Genomic DNA, 21,173 nt, shown 5'->3' on the forward strand with positions numbered 1-21,173 from the left:
TCTCTGCCTTTTCCTCGCTCCGTCCTTTCCCTCCCGTCCCTTTTAAGCGCCTTCCTTTCTCACTGGTTTTCTTAGCTTTGGCCGCAAGTCGGGTGGGGACAACTCTTTCAGGCTGGGGGCCACATTGCCTTCCAAGCAGCCTTCCAGGGGCCACAAAAGAGTGATGGCAGGTGGGACAAGAAGAAGTGCGCAGAGCAAGGAATAGAAACTTTTGCCACATGTGGTGGGGGTGTAAGGTGGTAAGACAATTTTGGAACGAGATACACGAGGAGATCAAAAAGAGCCTCAGGAGCTCTATTTCAAAAAAAACCCCAGAGTCATACTTATTGAGTTTATTAACAAACGACATACCCAAGGACAAAAGGAATATATTTTTGTATATCACCGCAGCCGTAAGCATACTTATGGCAAAATATTAGAAAACAGAAAAGGTACCACAAATGACAGAATGGCAAGTTAAGACTTATGAGTTTGCCGAGATGGCAAAAATGATGGCATCAATCAAAAATTATATACAGAATGGGAATGCATAGGTGAATACATGAAGAAATATGGTGTTAAAGCAGAACTCTTAATAGGCAATTGTTAAGCGTGTATGGACAAAAGAAGTAATTATAATTTATCAGTTTTCATGTTATTTTATTTTGTTAAAGCAACTAAAAAAATATGTTAGGAAGATCTCACACAGGTGAAGGGAAACAGTGGGGACGAGGGGAGGGTTAGGTTGAATTTGGGAAATAAAATAATATATGGGACAGCAAAGGATATAATAGATTCTTATAGAATAGTAATATATTGTAACCAGAATAGAAGTTCAAAAGGGGAAGTAAATGTATTTTCAGTATTTTCATTATTGTAATAGTTATTATTATTTCTTAGTGGTAGAAGGCAATGTTAACTTAGACTTCTTCATTTTGCTGTCTGTATAATTTTCTTAAGTCAATAAGAAAAAGAAAGGGGGAAAAAAGAGAAACGTTTGCCTTTGTAATGTAGGGTAGTTTCTAAACACACACACACACACACACCAGCCTCCACCCCGACAAGTGCAAAAGCATTCTCAGAGTTCACAGACACATTAAAGGTAAAGGGACCCCTGACCATTAGGTCCAGTCGTGGCCGACTGTGGGGTTGCGGCGCCCATCTCGCTTTATTGGCTGAGAGAGCTGGCATACAGCTACCGGGTCATGTGGCCAGCATGACTAAGCCGCTTCTGGCGAACCAGAGCAGTGCACAGAAATGCCATTTACCTTCCCGCCAGAGCGGTACCTATTTATCTACTTGCACTTTGACATGCTTTCGAACTGCTATGTTGGCAGGAGCAGGGACTGAGCAACGGGAGCTCACCCCGTCGCGGGGATTCGAACCGCCGACCTTCTGATCGGCAAGGCTCTGTGGTTTAACCCACAGCACCACCCGCGTCCCGCACAGACACATTATAGTGAGGCAAAAACACTCCAAGAGGGTGCAGAGTGTAGGGTTGCAATATGTCTGTAATTTACCAGACATAGCCACGATTTGGCTGTTGGAAGCCGTGTCCGGGCGGAAATTGCTGGAATATGGTAACCCATGTCGTAAGAGTAGATTTATTCCCTTAAAAATAGCTCTAGAACATTCTTTGGGGGCAAAACCCAACAACTTTGGTTCAGAAAAAAAGAAAAAGCTCAAGATCTATGCCCCAACCCCAAAAGCTTGTGTCTGGATTTTTTACTTTTTGAAATTGGCAACCCTAGCAGAGTGGGGCTGGTGATGAATTGCCTGAGGAGAAGGGCTGTGGCGGAGGAGGAGGAGGAGGAGGAAGAGGTGAGCCTGGGAATAATCTTGAGGGTCAGAGAGAGCGAAAGGCCTGGAGGGATACATTTGGCCCTGGGGGGGGTGAGCTTCCCCACCCCTGTGTTACTGCAGTGAAGGCGAAATGTGAACTCAACCGAGGGATTTTATTTTTTTAAAATAATCTTTATTAATTTAAATCACACACTTATACAAAGAATTTACAATCTCATACTACAAAAAGAAAATTAAAGAAAAAACAATTAAGAAAATAGAAAAGAAAATACAGAAAAAAGAAAGAAGAAAAAGCAAATTTACGTACATTAAAAAAATATTCCTAATTAATACTTAATTAAACACTTAAATAAAAAAGACTTCTGACAAAATGAGACTTCCCATCATTCTCATTGTACTGTTTATACTGTCGTTTTCCCCAACACAGTTTTAATTCTTTAATATTGTTCCAGTCTACTCCACAAACGGTAATTGTTGTGTTTATAAGTATCACTCAAGTTCTGCCAATATGGTGTGATTGGTACAATACAATCTTATATAATCCTTAAATATTCTCCAAATATTTTCTGGTTCAATACTCCTCTAACTCTTCCCGTCAGTTTTGCTAGTTGTAAATATTCTAACACGAATATCTGCTAATCTGTAATTGTCGAGATTGTTTCGTTTTTCCATTTCCTCGCCACTAGAATTCTTGCTGCTGTGGTGGCATACATGAACAGTGGAGTTATGTCTTTTTAAAATTTCTAATGGTAAAATGCCTAAAAGAAAGATCTCTGGGGTTTTTTTAAAAGGTAAGTGAATAATTTCTTAAATTCATTATAGATATTATCCCAGAATTTTTTTATTGTCGGGCTAAACATTCAAATTGTGGGCGCGGGTGGCGCTGTGGGTTAAAGCCTCAGTGCCTAGGGCTTGCCAATCGAAAGGTCGGCGGTTCGAATCCCCGCGGCGGGGTGCGCTCCCGCTGTTTGGTCCCAGCGCCTGCCAACCTAGCAGTTCGAAAGCACTCCCGGGTGCAAATAGATAAATAGGGACCGCTTACTAGCGGGAAGGTAAACAGCGTTTCCGTGTGCGGCTCTGGCTTGCCAGAGCAGCGATGTCACGCTGGCCACGTGACCCGGAAGTGTCTTCGGACAGCGCTGGCCCCCGGCCTCTTGAGTGAGATGGGCGCACAACCCTAGAGTCTGTCAAGACTGGCCCGTACGGGCAGGGGTACCTTTACCTTTTTTAAACATTCAAATGGCACATTCCCAGTGCTGACTTCAAGTCTGAGGGTTCCATGGTCAAAAGTGCCCTCCGATGGACTACCCTACCCTGCTCCCTCTCCTAACTCTTCTTTCTTCCCAACCCAGACCGTAATCCTCCCAGCGTCCCAGCAAGACAACCCAACATGGACCCATCCGGCTTCCTGCTGCTCTGTCTATGGTCACTGTGGACCTTGAGATGCAGCCAAGCAGCTACGCAAGCAGACTCGATCAAGATAGAAGGAGACATCACGTTGGGAGGGCTGTTCCCCGTCCACTCCCGTGGCCCCGCTGGAGTGCCGTGTGGGGAAGTGAAGAAAGAGAAGGGGATCCATCGGATGGAGGCCATGCTGTACGCCCTGGACCAGATCAACAGCGACCCCGACCTGCTTCCCAACATGACGCTGGGCGCTCGCATCCTGGACACCTGCTCCCGCGACACCTACGCCTTGGAGCAGTCGCTGACGTTTGTCCAGGCCCTGATCCAGAAGGACACTTCCGGCGTGCGCTGCTCCAACGGGGAGCCACCCATCATCGCCAAGCCCGAGCGGGTGGTGGCTGTCATTGGAGCCTCTGCCAGCTCTGTCTCTATCATGGTGGCCAATGTGCTTCGCCTCTTTGCCGTGAGTAGAGGGGCAGGACTTAAAAATGGGATTTCCCCAGAAAAGGGAGAACAGCCATGGGGTGGGGGGCAGGGTAGGAATGGGGGGAAATCATAGAATTGCAGAGTTGGAATGGACCACGATGGTCATTAGTCCAACCCCCGCAGTATAGGAATCCTTTGCCCAACATGGAGCCAAACTCACATAATTCACAGCTTCTGAAGCAAAAGAAGAAAGCACCTAATTGTCAACACAACCTACAACCTTTGACTGGTTGTACAGTGGTGCCCTGCAAGATGAAATTAATTCGTTCTGCAAGTTTTTTTGTTCTATGAGTTTTTTCGTCTTGCGAAGCACCAATGTGTATTGAGGGTTTCCCATAGGAATGCATTGGCGGTTAAAAAAAAAAAGCCGCAAGACGTTTCGTCTTGCGAAGCAAGCCCATAGGGAAATCCGTCTTGCGAAGCAACTCAGAAAATGGAAAACTCTTTCGTCTTGCGAGTTTTTCATCTTCCGAGGCATTCGTCTTGCGGGGTACCACTGTAATAGTTCTCTGGCTTCAGGATATTGAAATGAGCTCTTCTTAGCCATTGTTGTTGTTGTTTAGTCATGTCTGACTCTTCGTGACCCATGGACCAGAGCACACCAGACACTCCTGACTTCCACTGTCTCCCGCAATTTGGTCAAACTTTCATGTTGGTAGCTTTGAGAACACTGTCCAACCTTCTCATCCTCTGCGTCCCCTTCTCCTTGTGCCCTCCATCTTTCCCAACATCAGGGTCTTTTCCAGGGAGTCTTCTCTTCTCATGCGGTGGCCAAAGTCTTGGAGCCTCAGCTTCACAATCTGTCCTTCCAGTGAGCACTCGGGGCTGATTTCCTTAAGAATGGATCGGTCTGATCTTCTTGCAATCCATAGGACTCTCAAGAGTCTCCTCCAGCACCAGAATTCAAAAGCATCAATTCTTCGGCAATCGGCTTAGCTCATACCCTCCAACATTTGTCCAATGGAAATAGGGACGTCCCATTCCATACTGATAATTTTACTGTTTATACCCCACACATCTTACTGGGTTGCCTCAGCCACTCTGGGCAGCTTCCAACATATATAAAACATAACAAAACTTTAAACAGAAAAAAACCTTCCCATTACAGGATTGTCTTCAGACGGTCAGGGGTCAGATAACTCCATACCCTCCAGCATTTCTCTAATGGAAATAGGGACATTCTAAGGAAAAGCAGGATCAAATCAGAAACCGCGATGGCTTCTCTAAATCAGGGGTGTCCCTGGAAAATAGGAACACTTGGAGGGTCTGTGAGCTGATGTGTGTTATTGGGTGTTCAGAAACATTCCAACTGCTCAGAAGTCAGCACACTGGTTAAGAACCAGAATCAGGTCCTAAGAAGGGAGAAACATCTCTATCAAAGTGACAGTCAACTGCTACTAGACGAAGATTGGGGAATCTGTGGCCCTTCAGATGTTGTTGGGCACCAACTCCCATTAGCTCCAGGCAGCATGGCCAATGGTCATCGTGAATAGTGGAAGTTGAAGTTCAACAACATCTAGAACAAGGCTGAGAGAGCTTTTCTGAATGGAGGAGAGAGAGAGAGAGAGAGAGAGAGAGAGCGCACGCTAAAAACTGATGTCTTGTGTACACATGTCTGATGCTGCCCGGAATGTGGGTGCCTGAGAATTTTGGCATTCATGTTTTTAAAAAGTTCCTAGTCCTCATGTTTGTGGAGATGTGTTTGAATAACAGGACTGAAACATCTAAATTTATTTGGGAACTTCTCCCTTTCTCATGGCTTCCTCCTTTTTACCCTTACTGCTCTTGCACTTCATAGCCACATAGTTATGGTAGCTAAAGAGGTTTAAAAGTACAGAACTTTTATATTTGCAAATACATGGGAGAGGAGAGTTTGCATAGGTTGGGGACTGAACGTTCATTTTCTCCAGCAAAGATGGGGAGAAAAGCAATGGTACCAAGCGTTTGAAAACAGACCTTAAAGACTACCATCCCTTTTTAACTCGACTCCTGTGCCTTTAACCCATGAGGCAGAAAACCAGCAGCCAAAGTACTTCCTGGCATGAAATGTGATGATGGGAGAGATTCACCTGTTGAATTTCTGCCTGTCACGCTGCACTTAAAAGCACAGCAGGAGCCCTGCAAGCAGAGAGAAATTGAGGCAAGCCTCCCTGAGCACTTGATCATGGATGAGTAGCCCAGTCACACATAAACACACGCCTGACCTTTTAACTATACTCAGCTGGGAGTCTCTGGGGTGGTGGTGGGGGGGGGGGTAGCAGGGTCAGTTCGAGCTGTAGGACAGATGGCTTTTCCCTGACATGCCAGATTTGGCAGAGGTGCTTAGCAGCTGCCTAGGGAGGGAAGCTAGAACTGGCAGGGCTGGTAAAAGGGGCAAGGGAGGTGGGCTTGGGTGGAAGGGTGGGCAATAGTTGCAAGGGAGATAAGTGAGTGTGGCAGGGAGCCAGGCACCACCAGAACACCACCTTAAAACCATTACAAACTGCAGGAGTTTGGGGCATCTGCACCACACACATCTCCACCCACCCCCCTTGTTTCCCTTAACCTCCAGCCCAATGAAGCGTTCTGCGGAACCTGGAAGCTTGCTCATTATTTTGTGGCATTTTGCACAACGTCAAAGGAAGGTGCTGCCCTGTTGCAGCTTTGGGATCATGGGCCTCGTAGCCAGATGCATGAACGCAATGCGATGGACCTGCATGTTTATCCATGGGGGCCCTTCCCCACACCAGGGGTCAGCAAACTTTTTCAGCAGGGGGCCGGTCCACTATCCCTCAGACCTTGTGGGGGGCTGGACTATATTTTGGGGGGAAAATATGAACGAATTCCTATGCCCCACAAATAACCCAGAGATGCATTTTAAAGAAAAGCACACATTCTATTCATGTAAAAACACGCTATAATAATAATAATTTATTATTTATACCCCGCCCATCTGGCTGAGTATCCCCAGCCACTCTGGGCGGCTTCCAATCAAGTGTTAAAAACAATACAGCATTAAATATTAAAAACTTCCCTAAACAGGGCTGCCTTCAGATGTCTTTTAAAAAGAAGATAGCTGCTTATTTGCGTCACATCTGAAGGGAGGGCATTCCACAGGGCGGGCGCCACTACCGAGAAAGCCCTCTGTCTGGTTCCCTGTAACCTCACTTCTCGCAATGAGGGAACCGCCAGAAGGCCCTCGGTGCTGGATCTCAGTGTCTGGGCCGGACGATGGGGGTGGAGACGCTCCTTCAGGTATACAGGACCGAGGCCGTTTAGGGCTTTAAAGGTCAGCACCAACACTTTGAATTGTGCTCGGAAACGTACTGGGAGCCTAGAATGTCCCTATTTCCATTAGAGAAATGCTGGTGGGTATGGAGTTATCTGACCCCTGACCATCTGAAGGCAATCCTGTAAAGGGATTTTTTTTATGTTTAATGTTTTATTATGTTTTATATATGTTGGAAGCTGCCCAGAGTGGCTGGGGCAACCCAGTAAGATGTGTGGGGTATAAACAGTAAAATTATTAGTATGGAATGGGACGTCCCTATTTTCATACGCTGATTCCCAGACCGTCCACAGGCTGGATTTAGAAGGCGATTGGGCCAAATCCGGCCCCTGGGCTTTAGTTGCCTACCCATGCCCCAACTACATTGGGGCTGCAGGAGGTGGGGAGAGACAGTGCAAAGCTTTCCTGCCTGCTGTGCTCGCCTCATCCTTGTACTTTGGGGTTTTGGGGGTTTTTTAAGCATGCACATTCATTGCCTTCATGCCATTAACACCATATCTTGTTTGATCCTTCAATGGACACAGAGAAATGGAGGCAGACACAGAGAATGAACTTTCAATGGTTAACGGTTGAGCAACCTTTTTTTACTATTAGCCAACACCCCAAGCCTTTCTAGAAACAGCTGATTCATCAGGGCCAGCCCTACCATTAGGTAGATTCCTTAAGTGGCAGGTGGGAGGAAGGGGAGGTAGAGCCATGCATGCCACACGGTCTACCCAGTGCCTCCAATGTCTGCTGAAATGGGTGGCGATGGGTGCCATCTTGCTGTTCCCCTCAAGCAGCAAAATGCCTAGGAGCGGGGGAGGGGGACGTTTTTCAGCCTGGGGGCCACACTTCCCCAAAAGCAACCTTCTAGGGACCGCATGCCAGGGACAGGCAGGGAAAGAGTTGGCCGGGCAACAGATAGTTAGATGGTTAGAACTAATGACTGATAACTAGTACCAGCCCCAAGGAGCAACCAATTTGTATCAAGTGTTCTTGAGTTTGCAGGAGCTGAGAACCGCAAAGGAGGGCCCAGGGGCTATAGGGACCTGCTGCTCCCTCCATGTGACTTGACAAGACACACCCAAAAATCATGAGCACAAGGGAGTCCTGAAGGATGCTCACAGGGGAAAGAGCCTGAGATGCAAACCTAACCATTAAACCCCTGTGTTGCAAGCAAATATCAGTAATATCCAAAGGCAACATGATGACCAAGTACAACAATGCGATGTCAATATAAACTCTTTATATAATCTATACAGTACATTGAACAATATGAAATATAGGAAATATGCACTCTCTGCAAAACCAAATAAACAGTGCTGCCGAAGTGGTCCTCAAACAGATGTAGTGAACAGTGATTCCAGATATACCCACCGTTTCATGGAATTCTTCTTCAGCACAGCAGAAGGATACAGAAATGCTTCAAAAACTGCAATTGAATTATTGAAATGATGACCTTTGGCAGTGTTGGACGTGATGAAACAAAGCATTATGGCTTGTTTCCTCCAAATAAGAATCTGACCCAGTGCTTCTTTCAGAGACTTGCATAGCCCACAAAGACTTTCAGAAACCTATAAGATTTATGTTTATTTGGTTCTATGTTTTCAAGAGAATTCATCAAGAGTGCATATTCTGTGACTTTCGGAGAAGAATTCTGTTTATTTGGTTTTGCAGAGAGTACATATTTCATATATTTCATATTGTTCAATGTTCTGTATAGATTATATAAAGAGTTCATATTGACATTGCATTGTTGTACTTGGGTGTGTGTTGCCTTTGGATATTACTGAGATGCAGACCTGCCTGCCTTGTCCACATTCTTGCTATGCAGATCTAGGTAAATGTGCTGTTCCGCACATGGGTCCTGCTGAGCAGCCGCAGCCTCGCAAGCTCCCCCCCCCCCTCCTTCCCCAGCCTCAGCTGTCCCTGACTGGAGCTGCTGCTGCTCATTTTGCTAAAACCCCTCTAATCCCCATCACTAATCGCTTTAATGGGGCTTCTCACAGACCCAGCGAGGGCGGGAAGCAGAGACATGCTGTGGAAAGGGAAATGGGACAATTTGGTGCAGCTAGGAGAGGAGGATGGGGGTGGGGGGGGCAGGATAATGGAAGCCAGCATTCTCACTGGGAAACTGGATTTTGGTGAGGGGAACCAGGAGTCCTGGGATCCATCTGCCTCAAAGATTGGGAGACGATCCAGGAGACGTGGGTTGGAATTGGGAAAGAGCCAGGATGATCGGCTCAGTTCCGTTGGATGCCCTCTGCCCTCAGTTTCCTCACACTGCCCCCAAAATCTGGTATAAAACACCACTCTAATCTCTGCCTTCCATTTCCCATTTAGCATTTCTGTAATAATTATCCACAGACAAGCACAACAGCGCTATGATATATGCCAGCTGTCCCCAGCCTGGTGCTCTCCAAATGGTTTGGGCTACATCTCGCAGCATCGCTGACCATTACCCATTGAGCTTCATCATGGATCTGGGTTTTGAACTGCAGCCTCCTGCATCTTCTAAACCCAACACTCAGTCCTCTTCTATCAGGGTAGCTCCGGCAGCTATTTTTCCGCTGCCTGGCCTGGTGCACAGCCTCTCAGGTTGCTTCCATGCTACAGGCCCTTTAACTCCTGCAATCAGCTGGAAGATGGATTGTGCACTAAGTCCACATGGCACTATGTTAAATGGCAATCTCCTTCCCCATGGTCAAAATCTTTCTCAAACGTTTACTTGCAATTGAGTGATATCCACCAATGTCCCCTGTAATGTTAATTGGTAGCTTCTTCTTTTCACATTCTGCTCATTTTATTCCTTCCTGTTCTACACAGCTGGAAGTTTTGTGATGCACTGCCCCTCAGTAAGTCAGGTTCTTTTTGCTATTATGCAGGGAGAGCTTTAATTACAGGCTTCCTTTCACTATTATTTTTCTTTTATAGCAAAATAACTATTTTTCTTTAAAAGAAAAGAAACTGGTTTATTAACTACACCACCACTAGGCAGGAAACAGAAGCTACCTACCAATTAAGGGTCTCTGTGGGTGGCGCTGTGGGTTAAACCACAGAGCCTAGGACTTGCCTATCAGAAGGTTGGCGGTTTGAATCCCCGCGACGGGGATTCCCAGGGGGAAGGTAAACGGCGTTTCCATGAGCTGCTCTGGTTCGCCAGAAGCGGCTTAGTCATGCTTGCCACATGACCCGGAAGCTGTATGCCGGCTCCCTCGGCCAATAAAGCGAGATGAGCGCCGCAACCCCAGAGTCAGCCACGACTGGACCTAATGGTCAGGGGTGCTTTACCCTTTACCTAAGGAGCAATTGATCTCTAACCACCTGGCAGCACTGAACAGGAAGTGATAAACAGCACAGAACCTACAAAGAGGAAGCTTTTAATCAGAGGCACAGTAGTTAAAAGCCTCAATAGCATTTTGACTGCCTACAGTTGGCAGGCAGGTGCTGCAATTATGCTTTATTGCAACCCTGCCCCTGAAAACCCCCTCAAAGTGTGTGGGGGGGGGATGCAGAAAACACTGGATTGGAAGAGGAGTATCATGATGCAATCTTCATTCTCTGAGAGGGGGAAAAGGCAATATGAAAGAAAGGGGCTAATCTGGAAGCTTTCCTGATCTCATCTGCTAGCAGCTAGGGAATGCATTGCATATGAACAAGGAAGCATATTCCAGAACCTAGAACTGAGCCTCACATACCTCATTGCCCTGTTACAGCATCTTTGGGTTTGAATGGTTTCCTCCACTAGTCTGGAATTGTTTTGACAATACATATTTATAGGCTGGTACTTGGTTTCCTGCTTCAAGTGAATCATCCTTTTCAATTCTATGATAACAAAGCTTGGGTATTAAGTGCGCACACTGGGGCCAGACTAGAAACACTGTGTTTCCCATGTGACATATAGATGCTTCCATCTGCTCTGGAATTTGGCATGGCAATGATAGTACCCCATAGAATTGTTGTTGTTACTATTACTATTATATAGGTTTCTTACTCACCCTTCATAATGAGGTCCCAGGATGAGTAGCAACCATTTTAAAATACAGTATTAAAATACTGATTGGCTAACCTTTGGTTAGAGGGACGCGGGTGGTGCTGTGGGTTAAACCACAGAGCCTAGGACTAGCTGATCAGAAGGTCGGCGGTTCGAATCCCCATGACAGGGTGAGCTCCCGTTGCTCAGTCCCTGCTCCTGCCAACCTAGCAATTCGAAAGCATGTCAAAGTGCAAGTAGATAAATAGCTACCACTCCGGCGGGAAGGTATACGGCGTTTCCATGTGCTGCTCTGGTTCGCCAGAAGCGGCTTAGTCATGCTGGCCACATGACCCAGAACTGTACGCCGGCTCCCTCGACCAATAAAGCAAGATGAGCACCACAACCCCAGAGTCGGCCACAACTGGACCTAATTGTCAGGGGTCGCTTTACCTTTACCTTTGGTTAGCATATTTGTGAATTGCTGTGTTCAGCCACTGGAAAGTACAGCAGCCCATTATCTATAAGGGTCAATTCATATGTAATAATTTACAGACTTTTATATTTTATTAGGTTTATGTTACATACACAGTGCTTTTTTTCTTAAAAAAATGTTTAGGGGTACTCTCATCTTCAAATATCTCAAGGGCTGTCACATGGAAGAGGGAAGAAGCTTGTTTTCTCCTGCTCTTGGGGTTGGGGTAGGACATGAACCAATAAATTTAAGTTACCAGAAGGGAGATTCCAACTAAACATCAGGAATAACTTTCTGACAGTAAGAGCTGTCTGACAGCAGAATATTGGGAGCTTGTGAACCCTCCTTCCTTAGAGGTTTTTAAGCAGAAGTTGGATGGCCACCTGTCCCGGGTGCTTTAGTTGAGATTCTCATATTGCAGGGGGTCAGACTAAATGACTCTTGGGGATGCCTTCCAACTCTAATTCTATTATTCTAATGGAGAAGGGAAGGATATTCCAGGCCTAGAGAGGCCTGAGAGCAAGTCTGTAGCATAATTAGGGTAGGACAATGTACCAGCAGCTAGCGATTCCCAGTGTGGTGTAGTGGTTCAGAGCAGTGGACTTGTAATCTGGGGAACCGGGCTCACTTCCCCGCTCCTCCACATGCAGCTGCTGGGTGACCTTGGGCCAGTCACACTTCTCTGAGGTCTCTCAGCCCCACTCACCTCACAGAGTGTTTGTAGTGGGGGAGGAAGGGAAAGGAGATTGTTAGCCGCTTTGAGACTCCTTAAGGACCCCTGACCATTAGGTCCAGTCGTGGCCGACTGTGGGGTTGCAGCGCCCATCTCGCTTTATTGGCTGAGGGAGCCAGTGTACAGCTTCTGGGTCATGTGGCCAGCATGACTAAGCCGCTTCTGGAGAACCAGAGCAGCGCACGGAAACGCTGTTTACTTTCCCACTGGAGCGGTACCTATTTATCTACTTGTACTTTGATGTGCTTTAGAACTGCTAGGTTGGCAGGAGCAGGGACCGAGCAACGGGAGCTCACCCCATCGTGGGGATTCGAACCGCCGACCTTCTGATCGGCAAGTCCTAGGCTCTGTGGTTTATCCCACAGCGCCACCCACGTCCCACTTTGAGACTCCTTAGGATATTGATAAAACAGGATATCAAATCCAAACTCTTCTTCTTCTCTCCACCCCTCCAGATACCCCAGATCAGCTACGCCTCCACGGCGCCTGAGCTCAGTGACAGCAACCGCTACGATTATTTCTCCCGCGTGGTTCCTCCGGACTCCTACCAGGCCCAGGCCATGCTGGACATTGTCAAAGCAATGGGCTGGAATTACGTCTCCACGCTGGCCTCCGAGGGCAACTACGGCGAAAGCGGTGTCGATGCCTTCATGCAAATCTCCCGCGAGGCTGGTGAGCCAGAGGATACCTGACGGGTGAGGTGGGGGGGGGGGGAGCAGAGCCAGGAGGAGGAGAACCCAGAGAGACCTTTCAGCTTGAGCCGCCACTTTCCTCCGGGAGAAACTGCAGTTTGGCGCTGAATCAGAACAAATGGCAATCATGTTTTCTGCAGCTTGCCATCTGTTCCGATTGAGCACCAAAGAGCAGTGGCGTAGCGTGGGGGGTGCAGGGGGGGGCCGGCCGCACCGGGCGCAACATCTGGGGGTTAGGGGGCGCAAATCCACAGGTTAGGGGGCGCAAATCCACGGGTTAGGGGGTGCAAATTACTTGCCTTGCCCCGGGTGCTGACAACCCATGCTACGCCACTGCCAAAGAGAGGGTTTTCCAGGAGGAAGCAGTGGGGCAAAGGCAAAAGTGCTCAGAAAGCACAGGGCAAGTGGAAGGGACAAGCAAAAACAGCACCTTCAAGGAAGGTGTCCAATGATCGTAAAATGGTCCAGGAAATGGCCGTGGCAGAAGAGGACAGAGCGGGAGGGGGGGAAGGTGAGGGGGGAGTTAGCAGGTGGGTGGGGAAGCTGTGGCGGTGACAACAAGATGGTGGTGATGGGGAAGAGGCAGCATCCCAGCATGTACCGTCACAAAAAAAGCACTGAGCAGAAGTGTTGACAGGCCCTTGGCCAAACCCCCATGGGTGCAATAATTATGCCTGACATTCTGAAGTGTTTGTGGGGAGGGAGAGAAGACACATGCCAGTCATGGGCATAAAAGCAGGAGTCTAGTTCCCCATACCCACCTGTCTTTATATAGTTAGAGAATATATATCTAAGAAAAGATGTCATCATGCTGCTGTTTGTGCCCAACTGAAGCTTAGGGACGGAACAGAGTGCAGCACAGGCAGGTGAGATTGCAAATGGGGGCCGGCTGCCTAGGCTAGCAGCCACAGGGGAGCGCCACCAGGATGGGCCAGGCAGGGGTGTAGGGGGGGGGCGGTCCGCCCCGGGTTCCATCATGGAGGGGGGTGTCAAAAAGGAAGAATTACTGCCCTACTAGGGCGGTTCATAAAAAACTTTTTAAAAAAAAAAAAATGCCTGCTCCAAAGGTCTTAACTTACTACACTAGGGATTATATAGCTATATCTGAATTTTCATGCATGTCAGTTAATATCTTGACCCTCCTCCAAGAAGATAACTGTTTACTTGGCTGTTTTCATACGTTGTGAAGGCTGAAATTTCAATTCAGTGGAGCCAAAAGACAATCCATCCTGTAGATTTAAGTATCTGTCCACAGTCCCCTCCTTGTTATCAGAGGCCCATAATCGACATTTGTTTGTAAGAAAATATGAAATAACGTAAAACTATTTTTGCAGACAAAAAAAATCAATGGGGGGGGGGGAGGTGACAAGAAATTTTCAGCACCGGGTACCACCTGATCTTCCTATGCCTCTGGGACCAGGGCAGCTCCCCAGCAACCTCACACTGGTGAGAAAACAGCACTGGGGAGGGGGACATTTTAAAGAGGAAAATGTGCCGAAGAGAAAGGCTCACGAGTCCTTTCCTCCCACAGTTCCACTTTGCAGGAGTGTCTCTAGCCTGTGGCTCTCCAGCTGCAGAGGTTTCAGTGCTGGACTAGGACCTGGGAGACCAGGGTTCAAATGCCCTCTCAGCCATGAATCCCATTAGGTGACCTTGGGCCAGTCTCTCAGCCCGACCTATCTCACAGGGTTGTTGTGTGGATAATAATGGAGAGAGGGGGGATGTGTGTCCGAAACCTTGAGCTCCTTGGAGAAAAGGTGGGGTAGAAATTAAATGAAATGAATAATAAACTCCCAGAAGGCCTAGCAAACATGGCCAGTGGTCACGAGAGCTGCAGTCCAGCAATTTCTGGAGGTCCTTGCCTGCTCTGAGCAGTGGCAGCTGCCTAGGAGTCCAAGCAAGGCTCTGTCGTATCCCCTGACACCTCGTCCTTTCTGAAAAGGAGGTGCTAGAGACTGAATCTCTAGCACCGTTGGGCTCCTCCCAGTCGCTTCTGAAGCTTTCTTACACCTGTCAGGTGGAGTCTGTATCGCCCAATCCATCAAGATCCCACGAGAACCCAAGCCGGGAGAGTTTGACAAAATGATCAAGAGGCTGATGGAGACCCCCAACGCTCGCGGCATCATCATCTTCGCCAACGAGGACGACATCAAGTGAGTGTGCCGTTAGCGGCAATGCACAAGGCATCCTCCAGGGGGAGCGTTGGGTGAGGTATTACCGTACTTTTCCGTGTACAATACTAGGGTTTTTTTTACCTTAAAATTGTGTGGAAAACTGTCTTATACACAGGGCAATCTCCCCCCATTTTCTTAAATTGGAATCCTAAAAATAGGGGGTGTCTTATACATGTGGGCGTCTTATGCATGGAAAAATCTGGTAATAATAATACTATAATAATTTATTATTTATACCCCGCCCATCTGGCTGGGTTTCCCCAGCCACTCTGGGCGGCTTCCAACAAAATATTAAAATACCGTAATACATCAAACATTAAAAGCTTCCCCAAACAGGGCTGCCTTCAGATGTCTTCTAAAAGTCTGGTAGTTGTTCTCTTTGACATCCGGCGGAAGGACGTTCCACAGGTTGGGTGCCACTACCGAGAAGGCCCTCTGCCTGGTTCCCTGAAGCTTTGCTTCTCACAGTAAGGGAACCGCCAGAAAGCCCTCAGAGCTGGACCTCAGTGTCCGGGTAGAACGATGTGGGTGGAGACGCTCCTTCAGATATAACTCTCGCTTTCCCCCATGCGCCCCCTGCAGGCGAGTGCTGGAGGCTGCACGCCGGGCCAACCTGACCGGCCAGTTCCTGTGGGTCGGATCCGACAGCTGGGGCTCCAAGATCTCTCCTATTCTGAAGCAAGAAGAGGTGGCTGAAGGAGCCGTCACCATCCTACCCAAGCGAGCTTCTGTGGAAGGTAGGTGACAAGACGGCATTGGGGCCAATCATAGTGGGAGAGAGTACGACAGGCAGACGTAGACCCCACACCTTTTTGGACGGGATGTTTTGGGACATGGGACCTCAGGTGACCCTCATTCTTCCCATTGCTTTATTTCTCACCCGAACACACTTGCTTTCTAAATTTAATCTGCTCTTAAGCACCGCACCATAATTGCCCTGGTTGAGAATACGAGAAGGCGCTAAAGGACATTAAGTGGTAGCTAATCCATTTTAAGGGGATCCCGGGTCTGTGACTTAACACACTTGCAAACCAGCCATTCATAGCTATGAGGAAAGACTCCCCATTCACTTTTGCTGCCTGCCTGAGGGTTTTAATCTGCGAGTGACTTTGAGTACGGGGCCATGGCTGGCAGTCATTCTGAATTGATTCGTCTGGAACCAAAATAGAGGAATGGAAAGATCAGGGAGCCTGAACAAATATTTGCTTGGAGGGTAGACTGACTATTTCTGTAGAAATAGGATCTTATGACTTGGGCTGCCATTTTTATTCACTTGACAGCAGCCTATGATGCAGGCAGAAATCAACAGGTGCAACTTTTCCCTATCTCAGCAGCTCTAGGCTGAGCAAAGCTGATTGATTTCTGCCTGTTCTGGGCTGCGGAACTGTAGTCTTCCAGATGTTGTTGGACTACAACTCCCATGATCCCTGATCATTGGCCATTATATCTAGGGCTGATTGGATCCAGAGGTCAACAACCTCAGGGACACACACACACAGAGATTTCCCATCCTTTCTTTAGATAAGATAGAAGGACTTATAACACAGAGGGCCTGATTTTCTGGCAACCCTCACCCCCCTACAGGATCACACAGCATTTTAAAAATAAAGTACTGTAAAGGTTGGGTTGGCAGCTGACTAGAGAAAAAGTCATCTTGGCTGGCTCTTGGGCCTTTAATAGCAGGATGATCTGCTGAAATCAGTAGGTGAAACTTTTCTTGCATGGATGGAGAGAATATTATCAGCTGCTAATGTCTACAGAGGGACGCGGGTGGCGCTGTGGGTTAAACCACAGAGCCTAGGACTTGCCGATCAGAAGGTTGGTGGTTCAAATCCCCACGACGGGGTGAGCTCCCATTGCTTGGTCCCTGCTCCTGCCAACCTAGCAGTTCGAAAGCACCTCAAAGTGCAAGTAGAGAAATAGGTAACGCTCCGGCGGGAAGGTAAACGGCGTTTCCATGCGCTGCTCTGGTTCGCCAGAAGCTGCTTAGTCATGCTGGCCGCATGACCTGGAAGCTGTACACCGGCTCCCTCAGCCAATAAAGCAAGATGAGCGCCGCAACCCCAGAGTCGGCCACGACTGGACCTAATGGCCAGGGGTCCCTTTACCTTTATCTTAATGTCTACAGAGGTCAAGCTCCTATTACAGCTGCAGCTACGGAGGCTGGTGAAAAAGTTGGCAATGCAGTAGAAGGATGCCTAGAAAGGCCATGACCTCCCTGTTTTCTCCCCCAAGGTTTTGACCAGTACTTCACCACACGCTCCTTGGAGAACAATCGGCGCAACATCTGGTTTGCAGAGTACTGGGAGGAAGATTTCCGATGTAAACTGACTCGTCCAGGGTTGCAGCCTGATGAAGGGGCACGGAAATGTACTGGTATGGAGTCTCTGGGAGAGAGCTTAAAACAAGGCAGGGTGGTACCAGGGATGGGGGAGGAATTCAAGTAAGTTCTCATTTGAAGATGAACCTACCATGGAATCATAGAATCATATAGTTAAGGGACCCTGAGGGTCATCTAGTCCAACCCCCTGCAATTCAGGAATCTCAGCTAAAGCATCTGCGACAGATGACCATCCAACCTCTACTTAAAAACCTCCGATGAAGGAGAGTCCATTCCACCCTCAAACAGCTCTTCCTGTCACAAAGTTCTTCCTGGTGTTTAGTTGGAATCACCCTTCTTGTAACTTGACGTCACTGGTTTGAATCCTACCCTCCAGAGCAGCAAAAAAACAAACTTGTTCCTTCTTCCATGTGACAGTCCTTGAGATAGTTGATGATGACTATCACACCTCTTCTCAGTTGCCGCTTTTTCAGGCTAAACATGCCCAGCTCCTTCAACCGTTCCTCATGTGGTTTGGTTTCCAAATTTGCACTTTCAGAAGCCATATACGAACCAAAACACGGGCATCCTTCAAAATTTGCAGTACAGCTGTTCAGCCAAGTCATATGTACGAAATGCATATGCTAGGCAAAAGTCTGCATAAAAATGCATGTATTTGTGAAAGCAAGATACAAAAATGCATTATATTAGGAAATTTTGCTTTGCAAAAATGTGCGTGGTAGGCAAAATTGTGCTTGTTGGGAGAAGTATGCAGTTGAAATGCCAACACATTCTTGTGAGGATTTTTCTTTTAAAATCATAAATTGCTGCAGAAATGTGGGGAGGTGAAGTTAGAATGCAGAAATGCGAACAACTTCAGGGTGAGAAAAAGGAGAAAGTGAGAGAACCAAAAGTGACAGATCCACCTGTTCCTTCGAAGATACATAGAACAGCTGTTGCCAAGTGCTCCCCATTCACCTGGTTCACAACTATTTCCTCCCAGCCTGGCTGTGCACTAATCCCTATTTTTGAGAGGCAGCGGTGTTAGAAAGGGAATATTATCGGGGAGTTGCAGGGCCTGGGTTTATTTCACCGCTCTGCAGGGAATGGAGGGGATTAGATTTCCACGTGGTGCCATCCCAACCCCTTCCCCTCCACAGAATGTCAAAGTACTGGTTTTCCCTGCCTGCAGCCCCCAAAATCCAGCCTCCACTGGCTGAGATAGACTCGGGTTGAATCTGGATTTTTTTCTGAGGGTTCTGCTATTGCCATTATCACAAAGGTTCCCAATTCTTCTCACATTCTCTCCTGAGCTTCTGCCTGGACCCAAACCGCTCCATGTTGCCTGACAAAACTGTTTGGGGGTTGGTTTGTTTTCCTTCTCAGCTGACACCCAGCTGTAGCTGAAATTATCAGTATGAATTCTTTGATCAAAGGATGTGCATTGTAAAATAATGAGATGTCTGAGTTATTACAGGAAATAAATTTTTATTATTACAGGAAATAAATTATTACTTGGAAATAAAACTGGCAAAAGTATGTAGCCAACAAAAAAATTTTACTGGTCCACTTGCGCTCAATATACAGTCATACCTCAGGTTGAATATGCTTCATGTTGAGTGTGTTCAAGTTGTGCTCCGTGGCAACCTGGAAGTAACAGAGTGCGTTACTTCTGGGTTTTGCCGCTCGCGCATGCACAGACGCTCAAAATGACATCACGCGCATGCGTGGTGAAAAGCGGCGTACGCAGATGTGCCATCGCTAGTTACGTTTGCTTCTGGATGCGAACGGAGCTCCGGAACAGATCCCGTTCACATCCCGAGGTACCACTGTACATAGGTTGGCTACCTGTGGCCTAAAATGGGGAACTTTTTCTAAAGTTTCCTTCTTTGCCCACCTAGAGGCAATTCATACCACAAGGGGCAAACAAGAGTCTCCTGCCTCTTTCCCATCTCGCTTATTCAGCTCAATTAAAAGTTGAAAGTACATAATCCTGGTGAGCAACGACTAAAGTGGTTATCCTGGTTTTGTTTCCTGCCTTAAAGTTAATCTTACTATTTGTCTGTGTGGCAACTATTGTTTCACAGGAGGTGCTGATTAGATTTTACTGGTAACCAGATTACATCTGCTGATCTTTACACAAAGTATTAGGCGCTCAGGATAAATTCCAAGACCCAGACTGCTTCCGAGGTCAAGAAAGATCATAACGGAGATCTATTTCATATTAAGTTATGCCAGCATTTCCCCATGCCATAATCCACACTGCAGCAATAGACCATGGCAAAAGTTTCAGAGTAACACACACCTATTCGCAGTTGAACTCCAGCTCCCGCCCTCTTCCTCGGCCGTTGGCTGGTTGGAGCTGATGGAAGCTGGGAGTCTAAGTAGACTCATCATTGGCTCTCACCCCTCTGTGCTTGGTTCTGATCCACATTCTACCCTTCCCCCACCACAGGCGAAGAGCGGATTGGAAGAGACGCAACGTACGAACAGGAGGGGAAGGTGCAGTTTGTCATTGATGCCGTCTATGCCATGGCTCACGCCTTGCACAACATGCACCTAGACCTCTGCCCAGGCCACATCGGGGTGTGTGAAAAGATGGACCCCATCCATGGCCAGACTCTGCTGCGCTACATCCTCGCCGTCAACTTCAATGGTGAGATGGGCAGAGTCCCTTTGACCGCAGTAGCGTCAGGTTGTTTCACCTGGCCTCAGATACAAAGGGCCCTTTTAAAGATTTGCATGCATTTAAGACTGAGGGTTGTCTCTAGTGCTAGGCCAGCTCAAGAATAGGTCAACTGAAATGAAGGAACCTAAGTGAGCCAGGTGTGCCAGGTTAGGAGCATCCTAGACCCTAAGATTTCAGGGCCAAAGCTTGAGATCTGGGGACAGCCCCCAGTGATGTCACAGGAGCAGCCCAAATCAAAGACATTCCCACCCACCTGGAAAATCAAGGCCACCATCTGCCAACAGGCAAGGAAACCTGAAGCCTTCAGGTCAGACCTGGAGGTCTGGAAACCCAAGCATTGAGCTAACAACAGAGGCTGGTTTGGCCAGTTCATTAGATCTCTTCTACAGCAAACCCCCATCTTACAGATACTAGATACAGGCTTGGTTGGGACCTGCAGGCCTCATCCAAACCAACCCCCAATCCTATAACAGTCTGAAGAGCCCTGCTGGCATCCATCCCATCTAACTCAGGACCCAGTAACTCACAGTGGACAGTCAGACACCACAATGAAGTCTCCCACTGCTCTTCCAGCAACTGGTAATTTAGAACTGTGTTGCCGTGTTGCCCTTGAAGGTATCATAAGCCATCATGTTGATAGCCCCGCCCTCCTTGAATTTGTCTAACCCCCTTGGAGAGCCATTTCATTCAAGAGAGGTAGTGAGCATCCTGCTTGCAGTAACCCTCCCCTTCCTACAGGCAGCGCTGGGACACCTGTGATGTTCAATGAGAACGGAGATGCGCCCGGCCGCTATGACATCTTCCAGTACCAGCTGACAAACACCACGACCCCCGGGTACAAGGCGATCGGGCAGTGGACAGAATACCTACGTCTGAACGTGAGTGACCCAAGCATAGCACTAGAGGTTGCTTTGGGGCCTGGAATACAGTGAGGATTTGGTCAGGAATCTGTGTTCTCATTGGCAGCCACATCATGTTGCATTCTGACACCATCAGACCAGGATATTTGAGGTGCAGAAAAAGGCCAGAGTGCAACACAGTCCTGCATATGTAAGGCAGGAACGCAGCATGGTCTCTAGGACAAACCACTCTGCCCTCTATATCTCTATGGTGCCTAGATCTATTTGCCTATTATTGGTTGCCTCACAGGTCATTCAGTTGGTGGCCTGACTTTGCCTTCTCACCTGCTCATCCC

General features: G+C 47.7%; 1 protein-coding gene across 1 annotated transcript in view; it reads left to right on the forward strand.

Annotated features, from left to right (window-relative positions):
- The window catches only part of LOC310667403 (metabotropic glutamate receptor 6-like), a 46,222-nt gene that overhangs the window by 14,783 nt on the left and 10,266 nt on the right, over positions 1-21,173 (forward strand). The window contains exons 2-8 of the mRNA XM_083419677.1: positions 3,135-3,649; positions 12,559-12,775; positions 14,813-14,948; positions 15,552-15,706; positions 17,205-17,345; positions 19,745-19,945; positions 20,717-20,856. Of these exons, the coding sequence (XP_083275803.1) occupies positions 3,173-3,649; positions 12,559-12,775; positions 14,813-14,948; positions 15,552-15,706; positions 17,205-17,345; positions 19,745-19,945; positions 20,717-20,856 (1,467 nt within the window). The 5' untranslated portion in view covers positions 3,135-3,172. The remainder of the gene's footprint in view (positions 1-3,134; positions 3,650-12,558; positions 12,776-14,812; positions 14,949-15,551; positions 15,707-17,204; positions 17,346-19,744; positions 19,946-20,716; positions 20,857-21,173) is intronic.

This window comes from Podarcis tiliguerta (assembly GCF_965153285.1).
Source record: "Podarcis tiliguerta genome assembly, chromosome: 17".
Lineage (NCBI taxonomy): Eukaryota > Metazoa > Chordata > Lepidosauria > Squamata > Lacertidae > Podarcis > Podarcis tiliguerta.